At 37.4% G+C, this 23,862-nt stretch overlaps 1 protein-coding gene across 6 annotated transcripts in view; it reads right to left on the reverse strand.

Annotated features, from left to right (window-relative positions):
* LOC139981568 (ubiquitin carboxyl-terminal hydrolase 32-like) overlaps positions 1–23,862 on the reverse strand; it is a 93,821-nt gene that overhangs the window by 36,235 nt on the left and 33,724 nt on the right. For all 6 annotated transcript variants that reach the window (XM_071994046.1, XM_071994045.1, XM_071994044.1 and 3 more), the window contains exons 6-15: positions 18,499–18,630; positions 16,859–16,966; positions 14,001–14,116; positions 13,206–13,364; positions 12,528–12,695; positions 9,688–10,023; positions 8,597–8,740; positions 7,415–7,535; positions 6,783–6,976; positions 5,959–6,115 (exon numbers count right to left, since the gene is read on the reverse strand). In XM_071994046.1, the coding sequence (XP_071850147.1) occupies positions 5,959–6,115; positions 6,783–6,976; positions 7,415–7,535; positions 8,597–8,740; positions 9,688–10,023; positions 12,528–12,695; positions 13,206–13,364; positions 14,001–14,116; positions 16,859–16,966; positions 18,499–18,630 (1,635 nt within the window). The remainder of the gene's footprint in view (positions 1–5,958; positions 6,116–6,782; positions 6,977–7,414; positions 7,536–8,596; positions 8,741–9,687; positions 10,024–12,527; positions 12,696–13,205; positions 13,365–14,000; positions 14,117–16,858; positions 16,967–18,498; positions 18,631–23,862) is intronic.

The raw sequence follows: 23,862 nt of genomic DNA on the forward strand, positions 1-23,862 counted from the left end.
TCTAATCGGGGCGACAATTCATTTCAGATTATGAATGCGTGCACCCTGTCAGCTCTTCGGTTCGGTGTCACTTATTAAGTTTAGTCTTCTATCAAACTTTTCTCATTTCAATCCCTGGTTCAAATTTCAAAAACAGCTTTTTACTGCTTCTGTAGCAGTATAGCACCAGTCGATTTTAATATATTAGTTTGGTAGCTGTGGTTAGCACTTTCAGTCTCAAACAAGAGCCCAAGGGCACTGTGGTTCCTTGCTTGGGGTATATGACAATACACATAATATTATCAAGCAAGATTGGGCTGAAATAGTCCAAGTAATTGTGGTCCTACATGTTCCCATAAAGTAACCAACACTATAGCCAACACTTTTGTGATCACAAAATGTGATCGGATTTTTTATTAAAAGGCATTTTTGAGATCTAAATATGGCGTCGAAAATGTAAGAAATATAAGAGACCTACAAGCGTGTCAACAGATATGATAACAATGGTGACCTCAGATGACATGACCTTTAAGTTTCAAAATGTTCCACCACACCATTCACAACTTGTCCCAAAATATCAACCATGTCACACCTTGGCATTGAGATTTAATTGCATTAAATGTCAAAAAATTAACTTTGAACTTGTATGTAACTTCACACACAAAGGTCACCCGGAGGTCAACCAATTGACATTTTTGATCGGTGAGACCTAAATAGAGCATGACTGTAAAAATTCAAACATTTTTTCTTTGCCCATTTTCTCCCCCCATAATACTACTTTTTTAACATTAGCTGACCTTTGGTGACCTTGGATCACATAACCGTTAAGTTTGAAAATATTCCCCTATACCATTTGCAACTTGTCCAAAAAAATCAACCTTGTCACACCTTGGCACTGGGAGTTATTGCATTAAATGTCTGAAAATTAACTTTCACCTAAAATAACTTTGCACACGAAGGTCAAATGGGGGTCAACCCATTGACATTTATGATCAGAAGTTACCTTTGACATCTGAAAATAGCATCGAAACTGTAAAAATCCCCAAAACACGGAAAGGTCACCAGAGGTCAAATTGAGGTCAAGGGTCACCCAGATGCGGGTCGACAATTGGATTACATTGAGGCAACTCCCAACCCTAACAGACATTTTGTTCTCAAGTTATTGCAAAAATACTAGTTTTTTATCATTAATTGACCTTTGGTGACCTTGTATCACATAACCGTTAAGTTTGAAAATATTCCCCTATACCATTTGCAACTACTCCAAAAATATTAACCTTGTCACACCTTGGAACTGGGAGTTATTGCATTAAATGTCTGAAAATTAACTTTGACCTCATATAACTTCGCACACGAAGGTCACACGGGTGTCAACCAATTGACATTTATGATCAGAAGTTACCTTTAACATCTGAAAATAGCATCAAAACTGTAAAAATCCACAAAACACTAAAAAGGTCACCAAAGGTCAAATTGAGGTCAAGGGTCACCCAGATGCGGGTCGACAATTGGATTACATTGAAGCAACTCCCAACCCTAACGGACAATTTGTTCTCAAGTTATCGCAAAAATACTAGTTTTTTATCATTAATTGACCTTTGGTGACCTCGGATCACATGACCGTTAAGTTTGAAAATATTCCCCTATACCATTTGCAACTTGTTTCAAAATATCAACCGTGTAACACCTTGGCACTGGGAGTTATTACACTAAATGTCTGAAAATTAACTTTGACCTCATATAACTTAACATACAAAGGTCACCTTGGGTCAACTTATTGACATTTTTGATTGATGAGACCTAAATTAGAGCATCAAACTATAAAAAATCAAACATTTTTTTCTTTGCCCATTTTCTACCCCCAAAATACTAGTTTTTTGACATTAATTGACCTTTGGTGACCTCGGATCACATGACCGTTAAGTTTGAAAATATTCCCCTATACCATTTGCAACTTGTCCAAAAATATCAACCATGTCACACCTTGGAACTGGGAGTTGTTGCATTAAATGTCTGAAAATTAACTTTGACCTCGTATAACTTCGCACACGAAGGTCACACGGGTGTCAACCAATTGACATTTTTGATCGGAAGGTACCTTTGATATCCAAATCTAGCATCAAAACCAAACATTTTCTTTTTTGCTCGTTTCCTCCCAAAATAAGCACATTTTTTCTAATGTGACCTTTGACCTTTTGACCTTGGTTTCAGATGAAGTTTAATCTCCTGATTCCAAAAAACAAAACGAAAAGTCTGTATAACCATCCTAACTCGGACCGAAAAACTTTGACCCCATATAACTTCGCACATAAAGGTCACACGGGGTCAACCCTTTGACTTTTATGATCAGAAGGTACCTTTGACATCTGAAAATAGCATCAAAACTGTAAAAATCCCCAAAAACACGTAAAGGTCACCAGAGGTCAAATTGAGGTCAAGGGTCACCCAGATGCGGGTCAACAATTGGATAACATTGAAGCAACTCCCAACCCTAACGGACATTTCGTTCTCAAGTTATCGCAAAAAAACTAGTTTTTTATCATTAATTGACCTTTGGTGACCTCGGATCACATGACCGTTAAGTTTGAAAATGTTCCCCTAACCAGTTAACAACTTTTCCCAAAATATCAATCTTGTCGCACATTGGCACTGGGAGTTATTGCAGTTTTAATATGTTCGGTTTTTGGACCATAACTGACCTTTGGTGACCTTTGTGGGCACCAAAAACAATAGGGCACACCTTCTCCATATGGCGGATCTATAGTCCAAGTTTGGCCTCAATCCAACTTTCCCTTATTGAGATAGAGCGTACCCAAGAAAGTGTCACAGATGCACACACAGACACACACACACACACACACACACACACACACACACACACACACACACGCCAACCTGACTGCATAGGTTCCTTTTGCTAAAGCAAGGAACCAAAAAACCACCATTACTATTTTGCATTATTCTTTGTTCTCTAATCGGGGCGACAATTCATTTCAGATTATGAATGCGTGCACCCTGTCAGCTCTTCGGTTCGGTGTCACTTATTAAGTTTAGTCTTCTATCAAACTTTTCTCATTTCAATCCCTGGTTCAAATTTCAAAAACAGCTTTTTACTGCTTCTGTAGCAGTATAGCACCAGTCGATTTTAATATATTAGTTTGGTAGCTGTGGTTAGCACTTTCAGTCTCAAAAAAACCACCATTACTATTTTGCATTATTCTTTGTTCTCTAATCGGGGCGACAATTCATTTCAGATTATGAATGCGTGCACCCTGTCAGCTCTTCGGTTCGGTGTCACTTATTAAGTTTAGTCTTCTATCAAACTTTTCTCATTTCAATCCCTGGTTCAAATTTCAAAAACAGCTTTTTACTGCTTCTGTAGCAGTATAGCACCAGTCGATTTTAATATATTAGTTTGGTAGCTGTGGTTAGCACTTTCAGTCTCAAAAAAACCACCATTACTATTTTGCATTATTCTTTGTTCTCTAATCGGGGCGACAATTCATTTCAGATTATGAATGCGTGCACCCTGTCAGCTCTTCGGTTCGGTGTCACTTATTAAGTTTAGTCTTCTATCAAACTTTTCTCATTTCAATCACTGGTTCAAATTTCAAAAACAGCTTTTTACTGCTTCTGTAGCAGTATAGCACCAGTCGATTTTAATATATTAGTTTGGTAGCTGTGGTTAGCACTTTCAGTCTCAAAAAAACCACCATTACTATTTTGCATTATTCTTTGTTCTCTAATCGGGGCGACAATTCATTTCAGATTATGAATGCGTGCACCCTGTCAGCTCTTCGGTTCGGTGTCACTTATTAAGTTTAGTCTTCTATCAAACTTTTCTCATTTCAATCCCTGGTTCAAATTTCAAAAACAGCTTTTTACTGCTTCTGTAGCAGTATAGCACCAGTCGATTTTAATATATTAGTTTGGTAGCTGTGGTTAGCACTTTGAGTCTCAAAAAAACCACCATTACTATTTTGCATTATTCTTTGTTCTCTAATCGGGGCGACAATTCATTTCAGATTATGAATGCGTGCACCCTGTCAGCTCTTCGGTTCGGTGTCACTTATTAAGTTTAGTCTTCTATCAAACTTTTCTCATTTCAATCACTGGTTCAAATTTCAAAAACAGCTTTTTACTGCTTCTGTAGCAGTATAGCACCAGTCGATTTTAATATATTAGTTTGGTAGCTGTGGTTAGCACTTTCAGTCTCAAAAAAACCACCATTACTATTTTGCATTATTCTTTGTTCTCTAATCGGGGCGACAATTCATTTCAGATTATGAATGCGTGCACCCTGTCAGCTCTTCGGTTCGGTGTCACTTATTAAGTTTAGTCTTCTATCAAACTTTTCTCATTTCAATCACTGGTTCAAATTTCAAAAACAGCTTTTTACTGCTTCTGTAGCAGTATAGCACCAGTCGATTTTAATATATTAGTTTGGTAGCTGTGGTTAGCACTTTCAGTCTCAAAAAAACCACCATTACTATTTTGCATTATTCTTTGTTCTCTAATCGGGGCGACAATTCATTTCAGATTATGAATGCGTGCACCCTGTCAGCTCTTCGGTTCGGTGTCACTTATTAAGTTTAGTCTTCTATCAAACTTTTCTCATTTCAATCACTGGTTTAAATTTCAAAAACAGCTTTTTACTGCTTCTGTAGCAGTATAGCACCAGTCGATTTTAATATATTAGTTTGGTAGCTGTGGTTAGCACTTTCAGTCTCAAAAAAACCACCATTACTATTTTGCATTATTCTTTGTTCTCTAATCGGGGCGACAATTCATTTCAGATTATGAATGCGTGCACCTTGTCAGCTCTTCGGTTCGGTGTCACTTATTAAGTTTAGTCTTCTATACTGACACTAGATTTTACGAACAGAAAGAAGGTTCCTGTACTAATGGTTCGTGCATCTACTATCTCGAGACATTCGCATAAATATGAACGACTTTCCCCCTTTGAAGAAAAGGGACTTGATTCATGCGAGATATATAAATTGACATATTTACAACCCATCTAAAGATAGTTTTACAAGGTTACGATCAGGCCTTCAACATATATGCAGGTACAACGTGTATATATACTGGAGGTTCATTGCTTTTTAGTTCCTTTTAAGTCACAGACTACCTCTTGTGATAGTGTGAATAACTTTGCAACAGGAGAGCAGCATTTGAAAAGAATTCAAGGTTTGAAATGTTAAACTCTTCTGCTCAGATAGACCCTCACATTGTGGCTTCCTTCTGGCTCTGATCCAATTACGATTGTGTCCTCCCATTTTTGTCACATCAAGCCTTCCATCCAGATATTAAGCCAAATCTGTCACTGTGTGAGTGATTGTCATGGCTAAACATGACATCACAGAACTGCCAAAGTTTTGAATTTTGAAGTGATCTCAGTTTGCCTAGTCATCGTTGCTGTGGCCTTTCAATTCGTAATACAGAGCTCTAGTCACAGCTCTTCAATACACAGGTTGCGTTGACCTTTCCCTGGTTAATGTGCGTTTGACTCTTTTATAATTTCCCAGTGTATGTATTGAGTGGTGTTTTTCTCTTTCTCTTTAATATGTATGTGGACAGTTGTATCCTCCTACCTTCAATACCTAAAATGATTTTAAGAGGTGGTTGTATATTTTTCCTGGAAGATGCCACCAGAGGGGACGATAAAATATCACGGAACTTTATCCTGTTCCCTACACCTCCCCACCCTCCCCCCCCTCCCTCTTATGTACACACAAACTACATCAGAATCAAGTATGTTGGTTGGTTGTTGTTGATACAGACTTTTTTGTTGCCCTTAATGTGGCTTTATGCACCATGAAGCTGGATATGCACCTCCCTACAGTCTTTCCCAGGGGTGGGTGGGGGTCAGAGGTGGGGAGGGCAGTTGCTGATAGCAAACATTTCTGAGATATAAGTTAACGATGATGATTAATTGGGTTAACTTTGTAGTTTCATAAAACAGTGCAGGGTGGTCACCTTGTTTGTATTTATCTTGTTTATTTTTTGCTAGTAAGGACATCTCTTCAGGCCAGCTGAGGTCTTTGTTTCTGATCTCTATTAAGATGCTCTGCTCCTCGACGATTCCAACTTTCTCCATCGTGGCGCTGTCCTCTTCGATAAGAGCTGGATTACTCTGCAGAGCGAAAAGACCGAAATATCAAAGACAGATCAAAACGGCAAGATTTTTCCCATAAATGTGTTATATAATAATGAATCCATTGGTTTATATTATAGTAGATTGCAACAATTTGAATAAAATCTTCACAAGTTGTTTAATAACTGATTAATAATTCCTCCTTTAGCCACAAAATGACAAAATGAATACCTTCAAAATTACATTAATTTATAATGAAAGCTTTCTGTGAAACTTTCTCCATCTATAACATCTATCTCTTTGTGTTCACCATGCTCATTAACCTGTCTGTATTCTGTGCATGTTTTTGTCCCTTCTGTTACTGTTACCTGTCATTTAGCCTCTGAAGAAGATCCTGCTAGGATCGAAACGTCAGGCCAACTTACTTTTACACATATAATTATTTGGGGAAACATTTTGGCAGCACCTTTACCACTTCCAAAAACTAATTCCGTAAGGAAGAAAAAACAGACTTATTAAGTGACTAAATGTGCTAATGTAGCAGTGGCTGATAGGACAGGCTTGGTAACAGTTAGCAAGTGTTTGTAGTCTTTTAACTTTTAACCGTTCTCGATTCCCTCGATACGCATAAAAGTCTGTGAAAGGAATATGAAGACAATTTTTATTGTCCCTTGCACGGTTTGTGCCGTCCATCTCTGCTACAAACCTCATCTCTGAAGTTCCACAACCTCATTTCTTCGTTGGGTATTCTGATCCGTTGAGCTAAGAACTCGTGGACCTGTTGGACCGTGTGTAACTTGCTGAAACATGCTGTATGGGTTAAGTACTTTTTAGGCGTGGTGGTGCTACTGGAAGAATTGAGTAGGTTACCGAGCTGACCACTTCCGAGTGAAAGACCCCCTGCACAAAAGGATTAAAAAAGAATGAATGGGTAACAAGAATGAAATTATTTCAATTGAATATCAGCTTAACAATATTCTAGTTATTCTATAAACTCAATGCATGATGGTAAATAATTAGGAAATCACACCCACAGACACTCATTTATATTCTCAATGGTAGCTTTTCTTGCTTGACTCATAAAATAGCAATTTTTATTCCTAACAGTGAATGGTTCCTAAAGATAATTTTTTCATAAGACAGAGATAACACTAAAAAGAATAATCATCTCAGAGATGTGAACAAAAGTTCTGGTAATAAAAAAACATTCATTATACCCCTCAAGGTGGGAACGATTTTTTTTTTTATCTCTTCCTCTTGAGTAGGAGATGGAAAAAGCGACAAATTTTGAAAGGTCCCAACAAGATGAGAGGGGAAGGATGACCACGTTGAACTTACCAAAGCTGACCCCGTTCCATCCACCATTCTTGTTTTGTTTTTTCTCATGCTGTAGAAGCTTCACATGAATCGGGTGGAGCTCTAAAACCGGGATTGCCTTTTGAGGATCGGGAATGATTACCTGCAAGGAACAACAGTAAAAGATTTTAAAATATAGTAAAGAAATACACAGAAAAATACAGACAGACAGAAAGACAGACAGATTAATGCATAGTATGACTGACAAAAGCTACAGTGGAGTAAAGAAGTGAAAAAGTCACAAACCAGAATAAAAGCTAAACTGAATAAGTTATTTCTCACAAAGAACAGACACTTAATTTTTCATCTCAAGTACTTCATCTTCAGTAAAAAAACACGGAAATGAGATGTCAAGATTTTTTATATAAGTTAAAATTTGCTATTCAACTTGAGAAAGAACTCAAGCAAAGAGGCAAAGCTTTTATTTCTTACAAGCAGTGACAAGACTCATTTAGTAATTGCACTATACTGTTCAGTACGATGCATCATGGTTTTTGTATGTACTTATCATTACTTGTAAAAGGTTTTTGACCTTATTGTATTCAAATATGTTCGAGTTGGCACAAGAGTGTTACCAATAAAGATACCAAGCGAGGTAAAAAAAAAAGATAAAAAAAAGAAGAGACATACAAGATGCACACAGGAAGAGAAGCAGTAACATGAGATAGAGAAAGAAATAGAAGAACTAAAATTTAGCCAAAGAATTTTTGATAACGTGGAGAGAATGAAAAATTGTTGAAAAGTTAGAATTGAAACATCCAACTATCAAGAAATGACGAAACACCAACACACATGAATCATTTAAACACAAACAAGATGCTTGAATGGAGGTCAAAGGGCAAAATGAGGAAAGGTATCTAGAGGTATTTAGAATGGACATCAATATTAAACAAACTAGCAGACATGACTGTACAGACTGTACCTCTATGAGAAGCTTAAACAGGAAGATTTGAGGAAGAGATACAAATAGAAACCAACAATAGAAACCAACACGATTTCCCCATCAGATTAAACCACAACAAACAACTTGTGCAAATGCACATATTCATGAACAAACTGAGACAGCCAAAACAGTTAATCCACAGCACAAAGTACATAACTTCTGGTGATGGATCAGTGTAGGTACATAAGAGCATTGTAAAGGCCTTTTTGACAGCTTCTTACATTTCTAGGGAGTGCAGGTCCTCCAGCATACCAGAGATTAAGGGCTTTCCAGACAGGATCAGGAAGAGTCTCATAATCTCTACTAATGAGCAGCGGTGGCTGTTTCCGTAACCGCCCGCCCTCGTTCGTCAGAGACGTCACTTGCTGCAGGAGGCAAAGGAATCAAACAGGAATGAGATCACACAAAGTTATGAAGGTTTGAAAAGACAGAATAATACACCACCTTCTAGTGTTTCAAAACTATGTATGTGTATATATATATATATATATATATATATATATATATATATATATATATATATATATATATATATAATTGAAATCGTAAGGAGTTGGAAAATCCAGAACAGTGAAAAAACTTCCAGCCTCCAACCAGGATTCGAACCCGGGCCTCCCGCTTTGTATGTGGACACCCTAACCACTAGGCTATGGACGCTGATTGTATGTCCAGAGGTTCGAAACCGGTAAGGAAGGTCGTAATTCCACTGTAGGCGTTTGACACCTGTATCGAACAATACTAGTTCTGTCTTGGTGACATATTTTGCCTTACTCTAGAGATCAAACATGATTCTAACCAACTCGAAGTCATTTGTGATTCCTAAAGCCGGATCTCGAAAGAGATACTTTGAACAGACTTTTGTTAATGAAATGGAGGTAAACGACAAAGGCAAATGAATATATATAATTGAAATCGTAGTGAGTTGGAAATCCAGAACAGTGAAAAAACTATATATTATATATATATATATAATACTCTTGTTTTCTTGGAATGTAATGGGGATCTTAGAATTACATAGAAAGGTCATAAAAGAAGATAATACAATTCACTTGAGAAGTTAGTACCACAGTTTCCATAACTGGAACTACCTTTTTCTCGTCTATGTTTTTTCATAACTTGTAAGAATTTCATGAATAGCTCTCCAGCTCACACAATATTTCTATGTGACTGATTCTAATAGCTCATAGCTGACTGATCCACATCGGTAATCATCGGAACAGACATAAAACTGTTTATCGGATGCACATTTAAACTTTATCATCATCATCATCCAAAAAAAAATGTGAAATTAAAAAACAGATATTTAAAATACCTTTTTAACATCTGGTATGATAAGAGTAGTATTATTTATTGGTCCTGGTTTAGCAGGGCCTGAATTGACATCTTCCTTTGCGGATGCCCTACCGGTCTTCTTCTTGGGGCTGCTCGAATGACCTCCGTCAGGGGTGGGCATCGGGTGAATACTGCCATCCACTTTCTTTCGGAAGCTTGCAGGGAGAGATGAGGTAGCCGAGTGGGGGCTTGACCGCTCCTGCCAGGCAGCGTGAGAGGGGCTTGAACTGTGGCTATTAGGGGTCACTGCACTTTGCTGTACCTGATTGTCTGCTGCGGGGGCCTGAGTTCCTTTATTGGCGGTAGCTACATTTGGCTGGAGAGCAAAAGAGAGCAAACAGGCTATTTCATTTTCATTAAAGCAGCTATTTTACATTTGGTTGGCAATTTTATCAAATCCTACTGGAGTATTAATCAGGAACAGATTGCAAATGATCACATTAAGCCATTACCCCATCCACCCCCCCCCCCCTTATTCCCCCTAATTCACACACTTATTCATAAACTGAAAGTGAACCAGCAAGTGATTAACGATTCAATTCCGTTCTTAACATTTCAACAGGATTACACTTTTTATTTTATATTAGTATTAGCCATAAATGCAAAATGCACACTGGAAATTTTCCCAAAATTTGAATATTACTGCATTATTTATAATGCAACTCAATCAAAATTAGCAAGTCAATCTATAGCAAACTAACTGTTATGTCAATTCAACATACCAACTAGTATTGAGAGTTATCAAAGATTGACTTTACATGATATTTTTCAAAATTTGGAAACAATGTTTCAATGTTTTTTGCATCTTTCAAAGACACATACGAAAAGGAAAAGCCTAAGATTTGTCAAAATTATAATTCATGAGCTTCCAAGAATCCCATCCAGAAGCACATTTAAACAAAGACTTATCACAACAGAATGTGTTCTCTATTCCTATGACAATTTTATTTCAATCATTTGTGCAAAATTAAAGTATTTTTGTCCTTTCTTACAGTATTGTTCATTTTTGTTGTACCAACAATTTAGATATATTTCCTAATGTTTCTCTAAAGTCCTACAAAGATAAAAGTAAAAAAACCACCACTGTTGTGATATAACTACAATCACACATTATCACATGCAAGTGTTATGTGAAATAAGACACAAAAATCTGCTATGTCATTGGTAAATGGAAATTCAGACCTAGAGGCTGCTTTTCTTATTCAGAATGTCTGAACTGATACGGGTCGAGACCAGCTAGTAAGCCAAGTGTGCCAATAAAACATTAGTATCTCCCCGTTTATCAACAATAAATTGATGATGCAAAATCAATGATTTCATAGTTTGACATTTTCATGAACAACTTCAAAACTATAGATCGATGTGCTTGAAAGGAAAAGCTTAGTTTTGATAATTTCCACCAAACGCTGTGAGGATAAAAACAACTTAATTCTTCTTTCTGGAAAATTGATCCTCAAAAGTTACAATCCTGTTTGCAGAGATAATTAGCAGAGTATGGACTTTGCACGGTTAGCTTGGTAGAGCCAGGGGCATGGAAAAAACAGCAGAACATCTGAACTCCATTATTTTTTCTTTTTGTTTTCTAAATTTTACATGATCTTGCAAGACATTGACAAATTTTTTCTTGGGTTTTATGACAAGTCTCATAACATTCCAGAAATAGTTAAAGTTCAAAGTCGCAAATTGGTACGAAAATTATATACTTGATTATTTACTTAGAAGGAGCAGAAGATTGTCCAGAGGGCAGAACTACTTCTTTGAATCAATTTTGATTAATGCATCTGGCAACAGTCAAACAGGATGCAGATTTATATTTTTTTTTATTTACTGTGACATAGCTTTTTAGAGCATTTTTGTGGATTTTACGCTTTATAAAATAAATTATTATTATTATTATTAATTAAAGCAAAGACTTTTGTTTCTGTTCTTTCAGTATCATTGTGGAGATCATGTGGCAAAGAAGGAATATATCTTTTAATACATAAACTTGCCTTTTAATATTAATATTCCTGATAATGCGAACCACAAAAAATAGGGCACATCTACACATCATGGGGCATCTACCTTGCGACATTGATTTAACTAGTGTTTCTTGGGATATTGTCTTTACAAGCTTTTCACTTTGCGACACCCATCCATGAATAAAAGTGAGAATGAATTTCTTGATTATGACCATGTACCTACCATCAACCCTGACATCACCATATTAAGTATGAACTACATTGGACATACGGTTAAAGAGATATTGCCATTATACCAATTTTTATGTTAAGCCCAGCCTACTCATCAATATGCATGAGATGGGAACCACAAACAATAGGGCACATCTTCACATCATGGGGCATCTACCTACCAAGCATGACATTGACTCAACTCGTGCTTCTTGAGATATCGTGTTTCCAAGCTAGCCATCACATACACACACATATTACACCTACACACACACGCCAGCACGATAGCAAAGAATACTGAGCCTTCAGTATCGTAACCAAAACTGCTCTGAGTTTGAGTACCAATCCATTGATTGTAGTCAGAGTACAAATCCAGGAACGTGAGTTCTCATATAGGTAATAAGAATATGAAATATGGACTCACTATACACCTGCCTAACAGTATCACAAAATATTATAGTCATGTGTGTTGTACTCGCCACAGGGTTCACTGATTGGAAAAAAACCTATAACAGCTGCATATAAAATACAACAAAGTACATACACCAACACCCACCCCCATTACCTATGACAGGGTGGTGACAAAATGTAGAAATCAACATCTTCCACTCTTCAGTGAGAAGTGGAACTGTTTTAAAGTTTAAGGTACCTTGTAAGAGACGTATTTCAGCCAGGTTTGCCACCAGTCAGCAGCGATGAGATACCAGGTCTGGGTTGCCTTCATTCCCCGCCTCTTCTCACGATCCACCCAACCCAAGATGATTTCTTTCTCTTCAGATGTAGTGGCAGGTCTGAGACCCAACACAATATGACAAATCTGCGGGGGGGGAAATGAAGGATATGAGAATGTCAAAAATGGACCAAACTTCAAAAAAATCTGGTGCGTGACAGGTAAGGGGGGAGGGAGAGAGCCCTAAGAGGTTGGTAGATGCCAGGAGGATAAGTTTGTTGGGGTTTGTTGTCAGCTTGCTGGCCAAAGAAAAGCAGAAAGGGGTTATGAATGTTGGCCACATAATAGGTAGAATACAAGTATCCTCATCAAAATAATATTCAGTATACAATATATACAATATACAGTACAATATACAGTATATAATATACAGTATATAGTATCAAACAATATACATATGAACATAAATAATGCATGTTTGTTCTTGGGTCAAAAGGTTTATCATCATTTGTAGCAAAAACAAAACTATTATCTTTTTTAAATTTCTGGCAGGTTCCGAGACGGTCGCCAGCACCTCAGCTGTAGAGCATTATCGCCCAAAGCCTCCCTCTAGCTGGATAACAAAAGACCACCGATGGCCAACTTAACGGCCTTTACCTGAAATAAGAGTTTGCTGAATTCATCTGGCAGGCTGTTCTTGACGGCCCAGACTTGAAACTCTTCTGCGGTGATGAAACCATCTTTATCTTCGTCGTGGCTTGCCAGGATGTCTCCTGCGATTGCAACTGGGTCAAGGCTCTCTACGTCTTCCAGGTCCTGCAGATATCAAGAAGAAATTGAATGTCTTCTTGTGTTGAAAAAGAATTTTAACAACAAAAAAATCTTAAAAAAGCTTGAATATTGGAGAGTGACAAAACAATGGGTAGTACTGAACTTGTGGATTGTTGACATTGAGCGTGTAAAAGAAGTGCTTGTTAACCGTATAGTACAACTTAGCATTCAGAGAGGGTCAGATAGGGGGAAGAGAGGGGAAGAGAGGGGGAAGAGAGGGGAAGAGAGGCCAGGGAAGAGAGGCCAGGGGAAAGGAGGGGAAGAGAGGCCAGGGGAAGAGAGGGGAAGAGAGGGGAGTGGAGAGAGACCCAAGGGGTGAAGACAGAGGGATGGATGAAACCTACTCTACTTGGCCTGGTAGAACATAGGAAAGGGGTAAAATAATGTAGAACACAGTGTGGATAGAAAAACAAAGTATAACTTCCAGGGGGCAAGATTTTCCCCGACGATCTTTGTTCAAAGTTGACTACTCAACCCTACGAGACTTGTCATGCTTATTGTGAAACAGAAACATGTAATAATAAAATGAGCCGAACGTTGAAAATATCAAATACCATTAAACGAGCTTACGAGTAAATTGCCATCTTTATTATCATAAATTTGATCACAACTAGAACTCACTATTTCCTGGTTGACTCTACTTTCCCTTCTTACGCTCAAAAGTGATTTGCACATTTCCTCGACTTCGTTCCTTGAAAGAAGTCCATCGCGGTCCAAATCGAAGATTTTGAAGCAAACTGTAACATAGAACAATTTAAGAGAATATACCATGAGAAGAGTATATATATATATACACACTCTTGGGTCTTTATGACCAACAGGAACTGTTAGAACAAGTCTGTTCTTGTCTCTTGTGAATCGGTGCTGAGGCGGAGTGGATAAAGACGGTGGCATTAGAAGCAATGAGGCTTAGCAATCGAAAAGTTCCACCTGAAAAGACTTTCTAACTTGAAAAGATTCCAAATTTGAGTGAAAATGTTGAATTGGAAGCCACCCGACGTGAAACTTGTAATCCATAAGCTCTTGCGGGCTTCTCCCACATTCGTGGTCTCCTAAGTGTCGTAAACTGCCTGATTATTATTTCTCTCACATTATTTTCGAACTAATAAATATTGACATCGTGCTTTAGTAGATCCTAAGATGGGGAAAGTGCTTTTATAGTTTTTACCCTCAAAATAATATAAAGTGTGAAATTGTAGGATTACAATATTGTCACTCTAATCATATAAACCTAAATCAAGACCAGTGAAGTTAAGAATTTCAATATCTAAGATATTCACAGTGGTAGACCTTTAAAAGGTTATTTACCTAAAAACTGCTTCCAGTTTTGGGATGAAACAGAAATGTTAATGTTGAATGCATTAATGAGAATTATTAAGAAAGTTAGGTTTGTCCGGGACTTAACAAACACAAAAGGTACTAGTGAAATCACAGAATTTTGCACAAATTGCGGTATAGGCTCCAGTTTGCGTATGCTACAGTGTGTTAGGATAATAGTTTTTGTCCCGCGGTAGAAAAGAAATCACGGATATTCCGTGAATTTGCGGAAACAGCTCATGCTTGGTAGATATATGATATGATAGTCGCCTCCCTTCTCCCTGCTGACAGAGTTCAATGATTTGTTTGCTTGTTTAGCAATCACTCGCGACCAACAGATCTATGAGAATCTCTCGTATGCAATGCCAACTTATGAAAGGATTCATTCGCACTACAGTTAAAATATGAATATTAATGGTTCTAGGAAGACCAGTGGTGTCTGGAATTTTGTGATATCAGCGACAGCCAATTAACAGCTCTTAATTAAGAGGTGAAAGGCTTGGTGAGGAAGAGACCATAACTGATGGTTTACGTTAAGTATTTCCGCTCTATACATACTGTGATGTGAGCCTGCTATTGACAACTTCACTTTGTTCTACTGGTACACAAAGTAACATGAACTATGTGATAAATTAAGTTACATAATTTATTAATTAATGAATTAATTACTTAATGACATAAAGTTCTTTAGGCTGAAGGGCAACTCTGCATCACAACCAACCTATGAATGGTAAAAGCAATACTGGAATAAAGAGATATCTGAGCAAGATAAGAAATATACAGTATTTTGTTATGTACAGCGTGCTACAATGTCTGAAGGTCAGACAGATAACCGTAACACCAGTGTGATGTATTTCTGGTCTTGTAAGTTGTCTCTGGGTGCTTTTACACTAGATTCGGATCGGATCCCCAAATTTTATCAGAGGATCATCTCTCCATGGTATAAACTTATCCATTGATTCAGATGCATTTACACTTGAGTTGTACTCTGATCCTCCCCTGCTATTCACCGGATGTTGGTAAAAAACTCGGATTGCAAATGTGTCATGCGCAGCGGCGGATCACGTAGTACTTATACTCCAAAACTTTCACTGTCATGGTTGCCTAGCCTAAGGGTGACAATACTAAGCTATGCACGGCCCACACGCACTCAATCTACGTAGGAATTAGCACATGCGTGATACAGGACTGGAATTTCACGCGAGAATGCATGTGATGTAATGCGGTCACCGGATATCTCGGGCCACTGTTGATGCCGGAGTGTTTAAATAGATCTTGACATCCGGATCAGATCTTAGTCTCTGCCAGCATCAGAATAGGAGGATCAGATCCCGATCTGAACTGCGTTTAAACTAGAGCTGTGATCTTGACGTCAGGATCAGATCTTGACATCGAGATCTGATCCGGATCCAGTGTAAAAGCACCCTCTTTGACAGCAGATCTACCAGTTAGGCTGTCAGAGATTACTTAAAAATCGTCCAAAACTATCAGTCAACTTGCTTGTTTCAGAATATCGTTTTCCAGGATGATGTCACATCATAACCAACGCTAGTAAATATATTCTCAAGGGCTTAACTAACTCCAATTAGTCTGTTTCAAAGAACCACTTCTCCTATGATGGTCGAACTATTTAAATGTTTCCACATTTTTAAAGTTTATAATAAAAAATATCATCTCAAAGGTTATTATCCTCAGAATGTTTACTCATACATTGACCATTTTATTCAAATTGTTTCAACATACTTAAAAGTTTCACAAACTCTGAACGTTTCAACATTTTTAAGCAGGCATTTTAGGAAGGCTAATATGAGGCCTCAACAAAATGTTCTTGTCATGCTAAAAAATATTCTGAGGGTAGCTGTAAACTTTCTAAGTTCTCTGTACCAAACAACCTTTACTAAACTGGAGAGAAATGGAATATACAGATCGCGAAGGGGGGGTGGGGCAAAATATAACATAACTCATGAATTATTTTTATCCCGAGAAATTATCCTTTGCCATTTTCACGCACAGAAACTGCCGTCATTTTTCTAACAATGAAAAAAAAAAAATTAAATGACTACAGGCCTACAAAATTAAATAAATAAATTATTATTATTATCATATATATAAACTATTATTACCAAATTAATTAAATTAAATAAAAGAGGGAGAGGACTTACACTTGAGTCTTTCTGCTTTTGGTCCTCGACAGCAAGCAGACAGTCCGCAGGCCATCTCCTTCAAGTCTATGTGGCTGTCCTTGTTTTCATCAAAAGCATTGAACAATCCTGTCCAGATAGAGAGAAAGAGTAAACCAATGCTAGAAATGCAGGCCATCACTTAAAGCAGTGTATTGAGCTGATTTTGACAAGTTACCAAAGCTTCTGGCAAATTTAATACCAACCAACCCTGTCTTTCTAAAAACCAGTCATGAGAAACGGTGCAAAAAAAATTATCAGATACCCACAGAGGAAACAGTTGGTTGCATCTGGTTAAAGAAAACAAAAATGACAGAATTCATCTGAAGACCATGCTTGAATAAACCAAATGAATATTAAACTAATTTTTTAAACAGCTGATATGTTTTGGCTCGTCGTCGGAGAGAGGGGTCGGACCAGAAGGGAGAGGCAGGACGAGTTTGGTAATATAAGCCTTCACCACTCTTTTCTTGTTTTATTTGTTTAAGTTTTCTCAAACACTTCAACAGCTCTTACCCAAAAACACCTCCCAACTATTGATCTAGACATGGCGGATATGCAACACCTTTTATAAAACAAAATACGTCAATGTCTAATACCTACCAGACACTGAACACAAATCCCAGCCAAGAAAAAAAAAATCTTTTACTATATTATCTTTGCTATAATTCACGTTACTAGCGATGCATATTAATGCACACAAATATGACATACCCGTCAGCACGGCCAGAAGGTTTAGTGAAAAACTGAATGGTTGATTTCAATATTTATACAAGCCAATAAATCATAATATTTACGTCACCGTGCAAAAAAAATTGAAAATTAAAACTTGACACTGTGCCATAAACTCTCCAAGGGAAGGTAAAACTAGACAAATTTATGATATTTCAATCTGGGAATAATTTATGAACAATAATGATCTTCAGTGTAGACCTCTTCGAGAAACTGAATAATAGATAGAATTATTTCGATTTTTTTTCTCTTTTTTCAAAATTGCAAAATTTCAATGAGATGCCAGGATTGCTGATATTGAACATCATCTATTACCAACGTCCCCTTCCCCCATCACCATCCCAATTCCCTTCCTTCAACAATGATATGCATTGGTTATATCATTCTACCTGATCTGCTCTCAGAGTATACAAATAAATAAAAAGCAAACAAGAAAAAGACCAATGCACAAAATCAGTTAAAGAATTAAAAACTTTGGGTAATTTTTATGATGTTTAAAACTACTGCTCACTTCTGCCTGTCTTGTACTTCATGAGATGAAAATCAGGGCTCTTAAAGATTTAATACTTTGTCACTTAATCTTACATTGTCACTCATTCTTCCTTCATATTAACACAATCTGGTAGTTTAATCTCATCCCTATTGATTGATTTTGCAATTTTATCTCTTATATTAACTTTTAGCTTTTTTTCTAATTCATTTCTTAGCTACTTTTCTGTACTTCTTCTTCGTTTGTATTTTACCTTCTATTTGTGCAGCGCCATAGAGCATTTTATATTTTATTGAAAAAGGCACTTTATAAGTTTGGAATATTATTATCATTAATATTCACTCTACCCCTTAAATTGCCTTTGCTCTCTAAGTCAAATATTTGTCAAAATATCTTTTACCTTGTACTAAGTCTACAGGTAGTGGGGGTGAGATTAAGGGTCTCAGAGTGTCCAGATCCACTCGGCCGCTCTTTGACTGGGATTGTAAAGCCCAGTAACGTTTCTCCAGTTCAATGATATCTGCCTCCTCCACTGTAAACAAGAAAACAAAACATTCCACATGAAAAAAATGAAGGAGAAAAAAAAAGGAAAATCTTCCCCCTCCAGCCCTTAACCTTGCTCTGGAAATCTAAGCATTTTGCTCAAAATGTCCTTTTGCAAAAATGAATTTGCCAAAATTTGAGCAAAAATAAAAGAATTTAAACAAATAAATTTAAACAAAGCAGCAGAGCTGATTAAAGGAGGATTTCAAACATCAGCATTAGAAATCTTTAACTAACACAATATACTTACCAACTAAAATCAACTTTGTGTGTCTTGCACATGGAGAGCATCCTGTATTACCCATACAGTCATAAATATGTAAATGTTTTGTGCCTCACAGTTTAATAGACATATCTTGCATACCTCACACAGTGAGGTAGTATATCCAATGCCTTCTATTGAGGCATACGTTATTGAGTACCTCACAAATGAAGCAATACCGGCATAAATGAAACTCACAACTGAGAATTAACCGTTGGAATGATAGAGTCAGAAGGAAGATGGCAACGACCTTAAGGGTCGGCGAGGGGTGCAATGTCAAAAATGTTACCAATCGTTGTAAGCGAGGTTGATGGCATAGGAGACAGGGTATAAGAGAGATATATTAATTGCAATAGTTCCTGCTTGATAATGAGCAGCACTATGTTACAAACCGGCAGCTCAGTGAGTTAAACCTCACTCATAGGTATTCCCATATACACTTGAAAATGCTCTGACAAAAGATAATTCCTTGCTGAGAAATTTGCCAAAAAGAGAAACCCAATAAACTTCCGACTACTAAACTTGCAACAGGTGTTTATGCATGAAATATATGTCAGGTCCTATGAGACCGAATGGTATCCGAAAAGCCCCACAATTTTGATGTTTTATCGCGAGTAATCGAACAACTTCCACCAACCACCTATCCCAAAATACTCTAGTGTGACTCCTATAACTGCAATCAAAACAACCCACTGTTTACTTTGTAACATGTCTACAAGAACAACTGCAAAACAAATTTGCAAATGTTATGTTTTTGTGCATGTGTTGTTTTTACAACGATAGATTTTGTGTGAAATGTTTTAAGTACCAGATTAAGAGATCTTCTACTTAAAAATAAACAACCCTGGAGTAGCCAATTCAGTTAACATCTCCCAGTTCTTTATATTTTCACCTAACACAAACTGACGTAGCTAACCCTGTACTCTTTTATTTCTTTACAACCATTCACAGTCATTCCATAAGCCATTTGTCGACGTGTCACAACACATCATACTGTTGAGTGTGAGAATGTGTGTACTTGTAGTAGTACCAGTGCAACAGCAAGAGTATTGATGTAAAGTAAAATTACCCTCCTTATGAGTATGAGTACGAGGCTCTTAGCAGGAGCACTGTACGACGAGTAATTAATCTTCCACCAAAAGTTAAAGTTGAAGATTTACAGTCTTGTTTGAGGGTGAGGCCTCCCTCACATGACTCTACAACACTAACACCTGGTCATTGGTAACTTGTCACACCTACACACCAAAGTGTGCGCAAGTCAAACAATCCCTAGTGGGGCACTAAAATGCATCACATCTATGTGTCCCCTGGGTGGACTTCCCATAGGGTGCTGCCACGAACCGGTGCACGCAACTATATTTACAAGTTACCTCGCAATTCCCATTTTGTACACCTGGGTGAAGAGAGGCAATAGAGATAAAGTGCCTTGCCCAAGGACACAACACAATGATCTGACCAGGACTCGAACCTGCAAGCCTTAGATCACAAGTCCGCCGCCTTCACCAATTGACCACAACGCTCTCACAACGCTACTCACTGGTAGTAATAATATCAATACTAGATTCTCAAAATGCATTGAGTAAAGAATAAGACTAATCACACATGAGTATCAGTACAGGCAAGTATGTATCCATGCGAATATGAGTATGGACTCACTACACAGGTCTCGCCCAGTGCAACGACTTCCTTGGTTGTCTCCGTGCACACAAGAACATTTTTCCGAGCGGAAATATTTTATATGCAGGTAGTTAAAACGCCAAGCTCAGTCAGTGCTTATCAGAATTTGATAGAGAAGACTTCTCGGATCACGCTACTGCACAAAATATCCCAGCAAATGGTGTGTACGATGACTAAATGACATCCCAGTACTTAGTTGTAGGGAATTTGTCCTATTTCCTGAACGCATTTTCAAAAAATAGATAAAACTGGCTGGTAGTGTTTTTTACACACAGTTTAAGTTGTTAAAGTGGTAGACAAGTTTATAATCCTATACTTTGAAATATCAAAACACTTTCCATCACAGATCTCATGTTGCTTCCACTTTCCTGAAGGTGTCATCTTGTCACACTATGCAAACTTTTCATGAAACAAGATGTTTTTCTTCTTTTTTTAAGGTTAATTGCAGCAACCCAACGCTCTTAGTATTTCCTTCCTTTGAATGAACACAGTGATAAAAAAATATGAGAATCTGTGAATTTCATTCCTCGTTTAACACTAGAGTTGAGGAATTATAGTTTAGTTTCATAAATCCCAAGTGCTAGGATGAGGAAGCCAAATCGGTCCTCATTTGTAACCCTATCTATGTGATGATCCCGGGCGAACACCGGCTGTTACCAAGCCTTCTCTTATCCATGACTGTTCTGAGATTATGGAAAAGGCAGGCATGTTAACTCGCAACCAGATTATCCAAAATTTCTGCATTGAGGCTCTGTTCACCAATGATGTCTATAAGCAGCAATTGTTAGGTCAAGAGAATTGGTTTCTGGTGAGGTTTTGTAAATCATGGAACCTACAGGTTGTGGGGCAGTGGAACACTTTAACTGTTACATGCACCCATTCACATTATGACATGTATACTAGTTGTTATGTGTATCATCAAATTTGGAGTACCTACTTGAGCTCATGTCAATGTTATCTAAATTGAACATTAAAAACATGGGTTTCGTACTAAAAATTTTATCGATCATATTACTTTTGACATTTTTAACCACGAGAAACAAGAGTATGAATCTAGCATCCTTCTGTGAGAAAATTGGGTTAAACATTCAGTTTAGGGGAAATGCGACTGAAAAATTTGAAAATCATGAATCTGGCCAAATTTGGATCAGTTCATTGAATAATGCCTGGGTTAATGCCCGAACATACACACAAAGAAACAACAAGGAATCAAGCAGTCAATGGCAAACTTATTTTAACATTAGCTACTGTACCAAGAAAATATCACTCACAAATCTAGTATGATCCTTATATCAGACAAGGAGTCCAAATTTGGCAAAATTCTCTGCATGCAAAGAAAAGCTGTGTAACAAGTCTACCAGCAGGAATAAATGTTGTGGGCAAAAGATCAAGTTTTAAACCTTTTACATTTTACACTGAATCACAATCAGCTGGTACTACACAGTGGCAAAGCAAGGAACAAACTGGTCCTGTGCAACAATAGAAATGGGCCTCCAAAGGAGTGCCTATATTCACCCTCACCCTAACCTAATGAGCTTGATGAAGAAAGTTGGATTAATTAACCTAATCAATTGGAAGACAGGAAAAAATGGGGTGACAAATCTCCCTCTAACTCTCGCCCGCACCCCCCCCCCCCCTTCCTTTCAATATGTTTTCACAACAGTAATGCCCTATCTACTTGTTCTCAAAGTATAGCACAACCTATACGGCAAAGTTTCAACAGAAAGCTCATTCATTTAAATTATTATTAATTCTATTTTAATATTCTATGCTACTGGGATAAGAATAGGACAGCAGAAATTGGACAGGATTTTTTAAATTTTTAACTAGCATGTTTTCTTCAACAACAATAACTATGTATTAATGAACTGACAATAAAGTGTACAAAGATAGAATACATTACTGTGTGTTTAGTTGGCTTTCTATCATACCCTGGCAATAACCATTATTACCGTCTTTGAATCCACTGTGGTCTCTCCACTGAGCAGTTCTACCCGGTTTTGCACTGGTTCTTTTCAAGCTTCAGTTAGTAGGTTCAATGTAGCTTGTAATCAACTGCCGAACCTCTTCGATGGCATTTTCATCAGACGCATGATAGCAGCTAATAAACTCAGAGGGAATTCCCCTCCTTTGTTGGAATTTGGAAAATATCCAAGGGTAAAAACCCCCAGAGGAAACAGCTGTTTCTTAGTTCTTAGGCATCTTGAAATTGGGGAATACATAGAGGCTTAATGATGTTTATTTTTGCATAAAGCAATATTATGAGTGTAAAATATTGCTATCTTTATTTTTGACACTGTTTAATCTACATAGTGCCCTGATTAGTGCCCTGAAAGTAGTTCACATATGTTCAAACTGCCACAGATACAAGAAAAAATGTTGGTTAAAGACATCTTTAGAGTTTTGTGAAGATGGGTAAGTGCTGTTGACCAAAGGCTTGGACACATTTGTCAGCCACAATTTCCCCCTCCTCTTTACCCTCCCCTTCCCCATTTAGCCTCCCCCTCTACCCTCCCCCTTTACCCTCCCCCTCTACCCTAACCTTTTATCCTCTCCTCCCCCTCTACCCTCCCCCTTACCCTCCCTTTACCTCTACCCTAAGTTCCCTAACCCTTTACCCTCCCCTTTTACCCTCCCACTCTACTCATCCCATTGCTACACACTAATTTGATCATTAGTGACTAAAGATTGTTTGGGTAATTTAAAAATAATGATACTTACCTGTCTCATACACATATCATTCTGATCTACCAAGCGTACAACAATTAACAACACTCTACGCATATACTCTACCTTCTGAATTTACCATTCCGAAGCTAATACAACATTATTGCAAGTGAGATTTTTCTTTCATAAACTGCTTTAACAAGCCTACAGCACAATTTCCACTTACATTAACTGTAGGATTATTGAAAGAGGTGTCAAACATTATCAGTTTCTGCTTTTAGAAGTACTAGTTTACCATACTTTATGGGACTCAAATGACCTGGCACTATTAATCATTGTATTTAGGTGACTAAAAAGTTTTGACAAATTGCTGTAGAGGAGCTCACGGGGAGCAAAGATCACAAAAAAAAAAAAAAATTAAAATGATTTACAAAGCTAGAGATGAAACCAGGCCAAGAGATACAAAGTTTTTTATCTAATGAAAAGTGGCAAATGAGGATACACTTAGGTATTAACCAACAACCACTTGACAAGGTCATTAAAGGAATACATATCAACAATCTTCATTGCCATTGCCTATACATGCCTATACATGCCTTTAGTCGTTAATTTATG

This window comes from Apostichopus japonicus, chromosome 15 (assembly GCF_037975245.1).
Source record: "Apostichopus japonicus isolate 1M-3 chromosome 15, ASM3797524v1, whole genome shotgun sequence".
NCBI classification, from domain to species: Eukaryota; Metazoa; Echinodermata; class Holothuroidea; order Aspidochirotida; family Stichopodidae; genus Apostichopus; species Apostichopus japonicus.